Here is a 12,795-nt window from a genome sequence, read left to right as displayed (position 1 = left end):
GGGTAGTTAAAAGATTTTTCAGTCTTCTTAATGAATTCTTACCTATCTGAAGACAGAAACATTATGATGATGATTATGATTCTTGCCACTTTGATTACATGCAAAGATTCCATATTCTGTGAATTTCAAATTGAATGAAGGAACCTAACTGCAAGGATCCTGTGATATCCAGTCTAGTCTTAGAATGACTACTCTATGTTTTTATGAAATTCCTTTAAAAACCTCAGTGCATGGGAATGTGTATTAGTGGAACTCTGAAGCTTCATGTTTTGAGCTAAAATTAGGATAAAATCCCAAATTCATCATATTCAGAGTATCCCCCAGTGGGTGAATGCTACTGCTCTCAAAAATCTCTCATTTATGCTTTCTATAAAGAAATTCTCAATCTTTTGATATTAATCTCTTTCATTAATATCAGAATTCACCAATACTGTTGCCTACTCCCTATAAAAGAATGAATGATGATAAAGTGTATTTAGTTAGAGGATACTTATGATTTTTAATATCTTCATGACGTTATAGATCCTGGCATGGTTTCTTTTAAGTTGAATTATGGAACAATAGTGCCAGAACCCTCAGCCATCTGCTCTAATCATAAAACAACTATTGAAATATTTACAAAATTGAGCCAGCACAGTGGCATACACCTGGAATCATAGATACTCAGGAGAATTATAAGTTCAAGGGCAGCCTGGACAATTTAGCAAGACCCTGTCTTACCACTTTAAAAAAAGGCTGGGAATGTAGCTCAGGATAGAGTGTTAGCCTAGCATGCATGGGGCCAGGATTCACTCTTCGGCACCATACCCCACTCCCAAAAAAATAATCACTATACTGCCTTAAAAAGTCAATGTGTCAATGTCTAGGGTTGGGGTTATAGCTCAGTTGGTAGAGTGCTTGCACAATGCCCTGGGTTCAATCCCCAGCACCAAAAAAAAAAAAAAAAAAAAAAAAGTCAATGGCTAGGTTGGGCATAGTGGCGCACACTGTAATCCCAGTGGTTCGGGAAGCTGAGATAAGAGGATCACAAGTTCAAAGCCAATCCCAGCAACTTAAGTAGGCGCTTAGGAACTCAGGAAGACTCTGTCTCTAATTTAAAAAAAAAAAAAAAAAAAAAAAAAAGGGCTGGGTATGTAGCTTAGTGGTTAAGCACCCTGGGATTAACTCCCAACATCAAGTTAAAAAAAAAAAAAGTCAATGTCTAGTTATACATGTGGGACTATGTACTTATGAGACCTCTGAAAGAACAAGCTGTTTGGTATATGTTCAAAATTAAAATTCATCACCTTCAGAATGTTACCCCTGGGTGAATGCTACTTATTTTCTATATGGCAATGTTCTCTGAGTGGAACAAATATCCCATGTTAATCTTACTGTTTTTATCCCAGTGGAAGTTTGTTCTCTCAAAAAATCCCGCTGAAGTGTTGCCTCTTTGGTGTTAAGTAGCATTTTCCATTCTAAAGATAAAAAGAAAAACGAAATTAAGGTTTGAAGAAAGAAACACTAGATTGTAGGAGTTAAAAATAATAGGATTCATTTGTATTTGTTTTCAAATTAAAACTGATTAAAGAGAAAGAAAAGTCTGACCATTTTTAAGTTATTCAAAACTTTGGCAATGGCTAAAGAATCATAGTTTTAGGCAGTTTATTAACAAATAAATTCTTTGAAAATTAAAACTGATGGTTAACAAAAAAATATTTTATCAGGCACAAAAAGGAGCAACAACCTGGACACAGAACATGTAACAAACAATAAAAAGAAACCATGTCATTTTGTGAGATTACAGGAAAGTCTGAATAGACAGAAAGTAAGCATATGAGAAATTCTTTACTTTCTTACCTTCTCAGAGAAATAACCTGAACTTTCTCATATCAAGTGCATATTAAAAGGTACCTCATAACACTCCTAAACACATGATGTGTCCTTAACCAGGACTATTCTTCACACTCACCTTGTAGATTTCCACTCTGCACTGTCCACAAATCCTCTTCTTGTTCCAACCAGTAGATGAGATTGGGTTTGATGGGCTCACATCCTGTATATAGGGAAAGATACGTTCATGAGTTTCATACAAAATATCATAACACAATTCAGGCACTATATTTCTAACAGATGCATGGAATCATAAAAGGCCTAAGCATGCAAATATTATCTCTTTCTGTGCCCCCAAGTGATCTCTGAATCCTGAAACCCAAACACTAACACCTTGATTGAAATAGAAAATATGGTGAAACAAAAATTACACCAGTGATTCTCACATATGACACTGCATCAGATTCATGTAGGTAGCTTGTTAAAACTCACATGACAGGTTTCTACCTGGAGTTTCTGATCCAACAGGTCAAAGGAAGAAACTGATAATTTACATTTCACTTTTGTGGGATTAGTGCCAGGGATTGAATCTCAGTACCTTGTGCATGCTAGGCAAATAGTCTACCGCTGAGCTGTTCCCATCCCAATAATTTTTATTTTCCAGGGGTTGATGGCAACAATATTCTTCTTGGACCCACATTTTGATAACCACCAAAGTGTATTAAAATGTACAGTAGTCCCCTCTTATCCACAGTTTTACTTTCATGGTTTCTTACAATCCACCCTATCTAAAGATACTAAATATAAAAATTTCCAGAAAAAAATTCACTAGTTTTAAATTGCACACCATGATTGTGAAATCTCATGTGATCCTACTTGGTCCTGCATGGGATATGAATCATCTGTTTATTCATCATATCCACACTCTGTATGCTACTTGCCCATTAAGTCATTTAGTAGCTGTCTCACTTATGGTGGACTATCACAATATAACATTGCTTGTGTTTAAGTAATCCTTACTTAACAGTAAGAATAATAAGCACCCCAAAAGAACAATACTGATGCTTCCAATTCAAAAATGCCAGAGAAGACATAAACTGCTATATTTAAGTGAAAGTTGAAAGTTCTTGACTTAAAAAGGAAAAGAATATATATGCTCAGGCTGCTAATATCTATAGTAAGAAAAAAGAAATCTTCAATCTGTGAAACTACAAAGAAGAAAAAAGAAATTCATGTTACTTTTGTTGTTGCACTCAAAACATGATTGAAATTGTTTAGGGCAGATACCCTAAACAATACCCCTGTATTTCCCAGCATACTCAGAGTTGACATCACTGATGCTGCAGCACAGCAAGTACGGAACATCCATCTCTTCCCTAAGCTACAAGGAATGACGGCACTCTTACCTAATGAGGCCAGGTTCTGGTAGTTCTCCAGCATCACATCTCTGTATAGGTCTCTATGTGTTTGATCCAATAAAATCCACTCCTCTTGGGTGAAGTCCACAGCCACATCCTCAAAGGTCACCAAGTTCTAAAAAAGCGAAGTCACCAAGTCTAAATCATTATACACATGCCAACCTGAGTAACAAGTACAAGAGCAACTTCTCTGCCAATGTTCACTAGAGAATGAGGAAGTGAGACCAATGCCTACACAGGGATCTGAGGGCTTCCACTGTCTACCAAGGGTTTAGTGATCCTAAATGTAAGGCTGATCTCCCTCAGTCATGTAGCTTTAATGGGCCTTCTGGCACATGAACTGATCTCACCACAACCAGACTACAAGCCCTTATTTTGTACTATTAAAGTACATTCCTGGAGGCTGGAGATGTAGCTCAATGGTAGAGCAGTCGACTAGCATGTGTGAGGCCTTGGTGTCCATCCCCAGTACCATACCAAAAAAAGCACACTCCTGAGCCTGTAATCCCTGCTACTTGGGAGGCTGAGGCAGGAGGACTGCAAGTTCAAGGCCAGCCTTAGCAACTTAGCACCATGTTCCAAAAATAGAAAGCAAACAACTTAGCATCATAAGTGTGAAGATTAATTCATAATTACTGAAATAATAGGATAATTTTCAGGTAACACTTCACCAATATCAGAGGTTTCACTTTAGAAATTCAGCTGGAGATTCAGTCCTTGAGTTTGTCTCTACTTGATTTAAGAAACTCTGGAGACATGCCTGTCTGGAAATGTGCCTACCTGTAGAGGCAAGCTGGTCATTGTGTGAGACCTGGTGTCTGCATACCTGGTAACAATTTGTCAGGCAGTCTGCCACCATCCTTTCTGTCTTAATCTTTTCTTGAAGAAGGTAGACTGGGCCCCTAGAAAGAAAAATGCCTTTAAAAAAAAAAAAAGAGAGAAAGAGAAAGCATGAGAACCCAGAGCTGATCGTAATTCTTAGTCAAATGCTGGGAAATTAGTCCATTTTAGCATGAAACCCTATATAATCCACACTCTACAGACATACAGACTATGTAGGGCATTGTATGCCCTATGATGTCAGAGTAGTCCTTTCTACCTAGAATCAGTAAAAGGGATGATGAACTATGCTGTGCACCAGAAAAAGATAATAGTCTCATTTAACTAGGAAGACATTTCAGGCCAGGGAAGATATGACACTTTATTTCCCCATTGTGATAAATGTCATGAGGGAGATTATGCAGCATCTCTTTTCAAAACACACACACCAGGGGGCTGATTTACACAACTGCATTCTCTGTCTACCGAGGTTCCACCTACGTGAATTAAGCCAGGTAGAGTGACTGATCCAGCACTGACCAATGGACTCTACACTGTACAGGGGGGACCTAAATCAGATAGCCCCCAGGCTATATCAAATCCCTATTCTTTCCAATAACATAGTCCCCGAGGGACTTGACATTTCAAGTGAAAGTTTGCAGGTCTGTGGTCTGGATCTTGTAAACACATCCCTCAAAGATTTCACTCCAAGAGTTTGCACCTCATACAAACCAGCAGCCAAAATAAAGGGGTATGACACTCCACAGACCTTTTGAATTCCCGATGCAACATTTCAAGATTTGGATGCATTTTTACATAACTTACAGTCACCTGTAAGGCTTCCAGTTTCAAGTAGAGACAAGAACACGTTAAAGATGCAGTGTACGAGCCTCTCAAGCACCTGGTCCACATTATGTAGCAGACCCAATAATACTCGAAGTGTCCGTGATAGACAGTGTGTACTATTGGAAGTCTCTGGCAAGCACCAACAAGAGAAGCACAGCACAGTCCTTTGGTACTTTTAAGCAAATCTATGTGCACTCTCGTTTTTTGTTTTTGTTTTTGTTTTTCTCAATGCTGAAGACATAACAGAGCCTAAAAAATGCTAGGCAAGCATACTACCAGAGTTACATCCCTCACACCTATGCCTTTTTTGAAGATAATTATTTTGTTTTTGAGAGACATATTGTCAGTATGCAGAAGAATAAATATGGACATGAAGTGATTAAAATAGAACTGAGTAATTCAAGAGCACAAGGCCCAAAAAGCATACATTACTGTCAACCTTTATCAGTTTGCAAAACTCTCCTGTGGAGCCAATTACAAGTTTATAGATAATAGCAGGAAGTGGAGGAATATTTAAACATTCCATGAGAATGCAATCAAAATGTGTGACTTTCTCAAATAATGTACAACTCTTCAAAAGTTTATAACGGGCTGGGGTTGTGCCTCGGGGTAGAGCCCTTGTCTAACAGATGGGAGGACTGGGTTCCATTCTCAACACCGTATATAAATAAATAAAAATAAAGGTCTATTGCCAACTGAAAATATATATATTTAAAAACAGTCAATATAACAGGGGCCCTGGGGGTAGCTAGTGGTAGAGCTCATGCTTAGCATGTATGAGGCCCTTGGTTTGATCTCTAGATCCTCAGCAGGAAGAAGAAAAGAAACAATAGAAACCACTCTAAATGATAAGGCACTAAAAGACATGAATAATTGCAACATAGAAGCTTTCAATGTCCCTTAGACTCCAAAACTTCCAACAGTGTATGTTGGAATAATGTGGGGAATTTCAGTCATTACACAAAACAAACTTTTAATGACATTATTATTTTTAACTTTCTAGGTGAAATGGTGTTGTTTTTAAAAAATGTTATTTCTTAAGTTTTTTTTTAGTTTTTAATGGACTTTTATTTTATTATTTATATGTGGTGCTGAGGCTCGAACCCAGTGCGGGGGCCCTGGAGGCCCCCGTTTTGAAGCTCTGAGGGGACGTACAAGCTTTGGAACTTCAGGAGGGAAGCTGAACATTATCGTCTCCAGTAAAAGAATCTCTCTCTACATAGAAACAGTCACACCTAGACCCCTATTCGAATGTCATGTGTAAACTAAATAACGTCAAAGACAATGCCAAACTCTCAGATGAAACATTCTTTTAAAAAAGAAAGAGAAGCAGAGGCTCTTTTGAACCAACGTGTACCCCGGTCTCACCTGAACTCGCCAGATTCGCCCATTCGTCAGGGGGGTGGGGGCCGAGTCTGGAGCCGGGGTTACTACACCGCGGAAATGCTCTTCCTCCTGGGAAACAGCTCGGGAAGACTGCTTTGCAGGCTTTTGAAAAGGGGAGCGCGGTGGAAGACAAGCGCCCGGAGGGCGCGCCCCGAGGACACTTCCTGACCCAGCTCCACCCGGGCGCCTCTCGGACCCGCGGGGAGGGAAGGATGCGCGGTTCCGGGCACGCCAGCGACGCCGGCCGTCTCTCTGCCGGGCCCGCTGCCACCACTGGGACCCCCAGCACGCAGAAGTCCCCCAAGGCGGGGAGAGGTGCACCCTGAGGAGGGCAACTTGACATACACCGCGCAGCCGGCGCTGAAAAAGACGCCGGCGCCCCGCTGACGTCACTTCCGCTCGCGGCTTCGGCCTTCAAGACTGTTCCTCAGGCCTCAGCCACGTCGAGCCACGTCGGGCCTGGCCGGGCACGGACGTTCGTGTTCCCTCCCGGGAGGATGGGGCTGAGACACAGGTCGGTTCGTAGCTGGCGTCAGAAGCAGGCGCAGCGGCCAAGGGCGACGTGAGAGCTAGGCCCAGGGGCGGGGCCGGAGGCGGGACCAGGCCCGGTGCTGGCTCCGCCCACAGCCGCAGAGCGCAGAGTTGATTCTTCATACTGATGGACCTGCCAGTGCGTGGCATGGTCTCTGTTCTTCATTCTCTTTGTGACCTTTATGGTCCTTTATTTCATTAATTTATCTGAACACCGTGCTAGACTCTAAGTTTATTTCTTTGCGTTTTTCAATGTAATCATATTTTCCGCAAACTGTTATTTTTTTCCGTTATTTTTAGGGTTTTGCCATAGGGCCTGGGAACCCCTAGACGATGATGCAAAATAGCCACTGTTATTACCGAGTATTCTCCAAGAGTTTATTCAGAAATGGGACGTCATCACAACAAGAATGCCAAAATTTTTAAAAAAGAATTAAGCATATTGATACTGAAGTTAATACGGAAGAACAAATATCTGATGATAGCCTAGGAAACAATGAAAAACAAAATTGATGATAACGTACAGATATTAAAACATATATATAAAGCCTCTGTAATTAAGTGTGTGATACTTACATATGAACAGGAAACATTAGTAGAATATATCCGAATAAACTCAATAACATGAAAGTTTGGCTCATGAATATATTTTAGATTAATGGAACAAAAACGCAGTTTGAAATGAAAGGTGCTAAAAACTGATTTACCATCTGGAAAAAGATGAAAATAAATCTGTCTCTTTTACCATATACAACAATGAAATCCAAATGAATCTGGACTCTAAATGTAAAAAACAAAAACACACGTGTATGGTATTTCTGTGATTTTGATTTTGCTGATTAAAGAAAAAGATGTGACCAGGAGGTGGCAGTCGTACACAAGCTTTATATGGGTAGTGCTTTGGCAGGCGAGAAGTAGCAAGGAAATTCCGCACACCAGGAGAAAATTTTGACCATCTGCCCAGTGGGGTTTCATGACTGATAAACTAGACAAGCCTGTAAAGTGAAACTTTCCTCTGTTGTATATTAAGCACCTTCTTTTTGCTTAGGAGGCAAGCACTCTACCGACTGAGCTACCTCCCCAGCCCCTATTAGGCACCTTTTAAGGATTATAGGGAGCACAATGTTTAAATTTAGTGGGAGGAAAATATATAAATGGTTTATCATATATTTTCTTATATTAAAATATTTTCCATATGTATATATAATCTAATTATCTTACATCTTTGCTCCCTATACCTAGGGGTTTTAAGTCATTAAGTGATCATACCATTATATTTGCTTTATCTGGCATTAGCTCACTACATAAAGTTTAAAGATCCTCTTGTTTTCCCTGAGCTCCTGGCCACTTAAAGTGGCAGTCTTCCTCCCACCTCTTATTTTTATTTGTTGTAGCCTAGCTCTTTAGTTTCTCTGGCTGCTAAAAGAGGAGAGGAACAGGAATTTGGTGTCTCTTAACAACTTTATCCTGAAATGGCCCCTTGTCTACAGAACTACAGAATAATTGACCCCCCCATATCCTTTTATATTTTTAAATTATTTTATTTTATTTGCAACCAGGATCTTGCTCATGCTAGGCAAGTGCTCTCCTACTTAACTGCATCCCCAAACCAGCCCCTCCTTTTAATTTTAAGGGTCTAAGAAATCTTCCTGATGACATTCCCCAAAGATTCAGTGTCCAGGGCTGGGGATATAGCTCAGTTCATAGAGTGCTTGCCTGTCAAGCACAAGGCCCTGGGTTCAATCCCCAGCACTGCAAATTAAAAAAAAGAAAAAGAGATTCAGTGTCTATTTAGGGTTTGCTCTTTGCTTCCAAGATGGTGCCTATTGCCACATCTTCACATGGCAGATGGGCAAAAATGAACAAATGTCCTGTCTTCACAATGCAGAAGAGATGGCAGGGGTGAAAAGGACAAATGTTTTGTCCTCACAAGGCAGAGGAAATGGAAGGTCCAGGTAGCTCTGTAGTCTCTTTTACAATTTACTAATCTCACTTGTGAGGGTAGAACCCTTATGACTTAATCACTTCCCCCAAAACCCCATCTCTTGATGCCACTACAATGGGAATTAAGTTCCAACCTGAATTGTGGAGGAACACAAACATTCAAACCATAACAAGCAGCCAAGGGTTTAGCAGAGAATAGGCCACTGCCCTGGCAGCATCACCCATAGGAAGTTCCGCTACAGAGGACTCTCAGAGGAAGGAGGACCCTGGATGCAAAGAGGAGGAAAGTGCTGGGGATGTAGCTCAGTGTACGGCATGTGCTTAGCATGTAAGAGGCTGTGGGTTTGAAAAAAATAAAAATGAAAGAGAGGAGTGTGGATTCTTTCTCCCAAGTACCATTCAAAGAGACACTGAACTGTAAGAAAGGACAACACATGTGCTGTTGCATATAGGCCACTCAGATTTCCAGGCTACTACTTAACAATATGTACTCAATACAACTCTTCTTCCTCAAATTGCAGTCACACAGATGGGCATTAAGAATTATCCAGTCTATGGCTGGGAGATAGCTCAGCTGGTAGAGTGCTTGCCTCACAACCATAAGGCCCTGAGTTTGATCCCCAGTACTGCAAAAAAAAAAAAAAAAAAATTATCCAGTCTAGGGTTGGCAGAGTGCTTGCCTCACATACACAAGGCCCTGGGGTCAGTCCCCAGCACCTCGGAAAAAAAAAAAAAAAGAAAGAAAAAATAATTATTCAATCTAGGTGGCACTTGCCTGTAATCCCAGCTACTTGGGAGGCTGAGGCAGCAGGAAGATCAAAAGTTTGAAACCAGCCTCAGCAACATAGCAAGGCCCTAAGCAAGAGAGGGTGCCTTCAAACAAACAAAAAACCTAACCCAAGGCTAGGGGCTTAGCTCAGTGGTAGAGTACTTACCTAGTATGCACAAAGCCCTGGGTTCAATCCTGGCACTGCAAAACAAATAAAAAGAATTACCCAATTCACATGAACCAAGATTTCAGAGCTCTGGGAATAAAAGGATAATCATCCCTTGACTGGGATCATGACTAATAAGTAGTATCGAGGAGTGCATTATTGGGGTTGGCACAGGGTAAGAATGTGAGGATGAAGAATCTTGGCAGCTCTCAGAAGGGGCAACACAAAGCATTTCATAGCAACAAGCATTCAGGCCTTTGCAATGAGAGCCTTTGCAAATGGTAGAGCCCAAGTGGGGCAGACGGTAAGTCAGGGGTAGTTAAGAGGCAACTCTGAAGAAGGATTTTTCCTACTGAGTTTGGAATTTTCCATCCTCATCATCAGCTATTGTAAATGCAGTAGATCCCCCTTGTGGGATCCTTCAGATCACTCCAACAGCTGTCGAGGAAGCACATGTCTATAACCCCAGTGGCTCAGGAGGCTGAAGTAGGAGGATCTCGATTTCAAAGCCAGACTCAGCAAAAGCGAGGTGCTAAGAAACTCAGTGAGACCCTGTCTCTAAGTAAAATACAAAATAGGACTGGGGATATGGCCCAGTGGTCAAATGCCCCTGAGTTCAATCCCTGGTACCCCTCCCACTGAAAAAAAAAAAGATCACCCCAACAGAGTCACAGAAATTACGCTCAGAGGCATATGAAATTAAAAGATGTTGAGCCCTTGAGTCCCTAGAGAGGAAGGCACAACATGATATGAAGGAAGCCACATGGCCTGTAAAAGGATCAAGGGAATAGACTACCAAGAGGGTAGGTAGCTGAGCAAGTAAGGACCTGTGGTCAAGGACCTTACTGGAGATCTGCATGGAGTACACAGCAAAAGGCAGGAGATAGCATTGATAGTAAGTTTGAATGTCATCGGTCAGGGGAGCACGAGAAAAGTGGCATGAATCAGCTTGGTCATACTGATGTACCTGATCATTTGAGCAGGATCCTCACAGACTGTGGGGATGTTTTTTGTGGTACAGAGATTGAACCTAGGGCCTTGAGCATGCTAGGCAAGCACTCAACCACTGAAGTACACCCCAGGCCCTTTCATTTCAAGACAGGGTCTCACTGTGTTGCTCAGACTAGACTCAAATCCTCCTCCTCGGTCACCTGAGTCACTGGAATTACAGGAATGCAGCATCACGTTGGGCTGTGTAAATGTGCTGAAATCAAGAAAATTTTTAAAAATTAAAAAATTTATAACAGCAAAAGGGCAGAAACTTGGAATGAGAGTACATAGTTGAACCCAGAAAAGGAAAGTAGCTTTTCCTTTTGTCTCTGCATTCCTCTGCTTGAAACCCCTGTGGTAAACTCTCACGGAAGGCAACACACATTTCCCTCAAGATGCACCACACCTGCCTGCTGCTGCCACTAGTCATAACCAGTGCAAAACCCAGGGGCATGAGTGTACAACATCAAGCAAGAGAAAAAAGCTCACATAACAAAATGATTCCTATTGTGGTAATATTTGTCAGAAGAAAACCAAAGAACATGTATGAGAAAGGATTCTAAAGATGTTAGATGAAGAATGGTGGAATGCAACACTAGACAGGGCCAAATACTGTCATGAGAAGACAACTGGACTTCATATATAAGCTCATGGACCTGGGTGTGCCTTTAACAGTTAAATTGGGTGAGGGGCTGGGGTTGGGGCTCAGTGGTAGAGCGCTTGCCTAGCATGTGTGAGGCACTGGGTTCAATCCTCAGCACCACATATAAATAAATAAGTAAAAAAAAAAATGTCCATCAACAATCAAAAAAAATTTTTAAATAAATAAATGAATCATTTGGATGACTTGAACTTAAACTCATTGGTCACCTACAGTGATTCAGGTAATATGCCAAAGAGATTCCCTGGCATAATAGGAAGGAAGTATCCTAGAGATACAGGAATGTTGTACTAAATTTTTTTTTTTTTGGTGGTACTGGGAATTGAACCCAGGTGTGTGTGTGTGTGTGTGTGTGTGTGTGTGTGTGTGTGTGTGTGTTTTGCGGTACCAGGGATCAAACTCAGGGCCTTGTGCTTGCAAGGCAAGCACTCTACCAGCTGAGCTATCTCCCCAGCCCCAGGTGTGCTTTTTCACTGAGCTGCATCTCCACCATTTAAATTTATTTTTTAATTTTGAGACAGGGTCTTGTTAAATTGCTAAGGCTGGTCTTGAAGTTGAGATTCTCCTGACTTGGCCTCCCTAGCTGCTGTGATTACAGACATGCATCACAGTGCTGGGCTCCTAAATTTGTTATGTGATCAGCACCGCCCTCCTTCCTTAACCTATAGGGAGAACTCAGAAAGCACTGTCTTCGTAAAGGTATTCAGAAATAGCTCAGTGACAGGAGAACTTCTACAAATGAAAAGCTCTGTGCTTACACTCCTTTATATACCAGGTATGATTCTAGGGGAATCATTGAGATGTTTTCCCCAATTTCAGTGGTGATGATGAGAACTCGTATTATCAGAAATCAAGTGGGTAGGTCTTAACCATCAAAGACCACAAGGCCACATCAGTTAGACATCTAGGGAAGGTGGAACATACCAGTAAATCAGAATACTTTGGCCTACAGATCACAATGGTGGTGGCAAAATTATCAGTGTCCGTAGAAATGTCAATCAGTAAGATTGACAATATTTAAAGAAACAGTAAAATTTCATTTTATAAACACAGGTTTAGGGTCACATGTGAAATTGGGGCTACAAATCAGTCAGTTAGTTAAGTATTCTTACTTAGGATAAAAGTGAAGAGAAGGGTTGGGGATGTGGCTCAGTGGTAGAGCACTTACCTGGCCTGTGTGAGGCCTTGGGTTTGATTCCCAGCACTGAAACAAAAGTGAAGAGGACATTGACTGTTCTTTTGTAAATGAGTGCCTAGCAATTAAAACTAAAATCTGTTCCTTATTAAAGAATACTCTTTAAACAAAATTTTAAAAATTTGATTCAGAAATTGCGAATGGGATAATACCTGTGGAAAGAAAAACATTCATGTATGGTGAAATTAAAACTACATTTTATACTTTTACCTAGATAACCCATCTTAAAAACTTGCCTTGAAAATAAACTACCACAAA

The 12,795-nt window shown here is 40.9% G+C and overlaps 1 protein-coding gene across 5 annotated transcripts in view; it reads right to left on the bottom strand.

Annotated features, from left to right (window-relative positions):
• Nucleotides 1-7,790, bottom strand: part of LOC306646086 (zinc finger protein 426-like) — a 32,264-nt gene extending 24,474 nt beyond the window's left edge. For 2 of the 5 annotated variants that reach the window (XM_079114532.1, XM_079114530.1), the window contains exons 1-5: nucleotides 6,264-7,788; nucleotides 4,057-4,148; nucleotides 3,219-3,345; nucleotides 1,952-2,035; nucleotides 1,375-1,457 (exon numbers count right to left, since the gene is read on the bottom strand). In XM_079114532.1, coding sequence (XP_078970658.1) covers nucleotides 1,375-1,457; nucleotides 1,952-2,035; nucleotides 3,219-3,345; nucleotides 4,057-4,148; nucleotides 6,264-6,624 — 747 coding nt within the window. In that variant the 5' untranslated portion in view covers nucleotides 6,625-7,788. Of the gene's footprint in view, nucleotides 1-1,374; nucleotides 1,458-1,951; nucleotides 2,036-3,218; nucleotides 3,346-4,056; nucleotides 4,149-6,263 lie in introns of all 5 variants that reach the window. The other 3 variants (XM_079114531.1, XM_079114528.1, XM_079114529.1) reach the window with 3 other exon arrangements.
• Nucleotides 7,791-12,795: the final 5,005 nt, after the last annotated feature.

This window comes from Sciurus vulgaris (genome assembly GCF_902686455.1).
Source record: "Sciurus vulgaris genome assembly, chromosome: 16".
NCBI lineage: Eukaryota > Metazoa > Chordata > Mammalia > Rodentia > Sciuridae > Sciurus > Sciurus vulgaris.
Note: the sequence above shows the minus strand (reverse complement) of the source record. Positions and strands in the feature narration are given on the sequence as shown.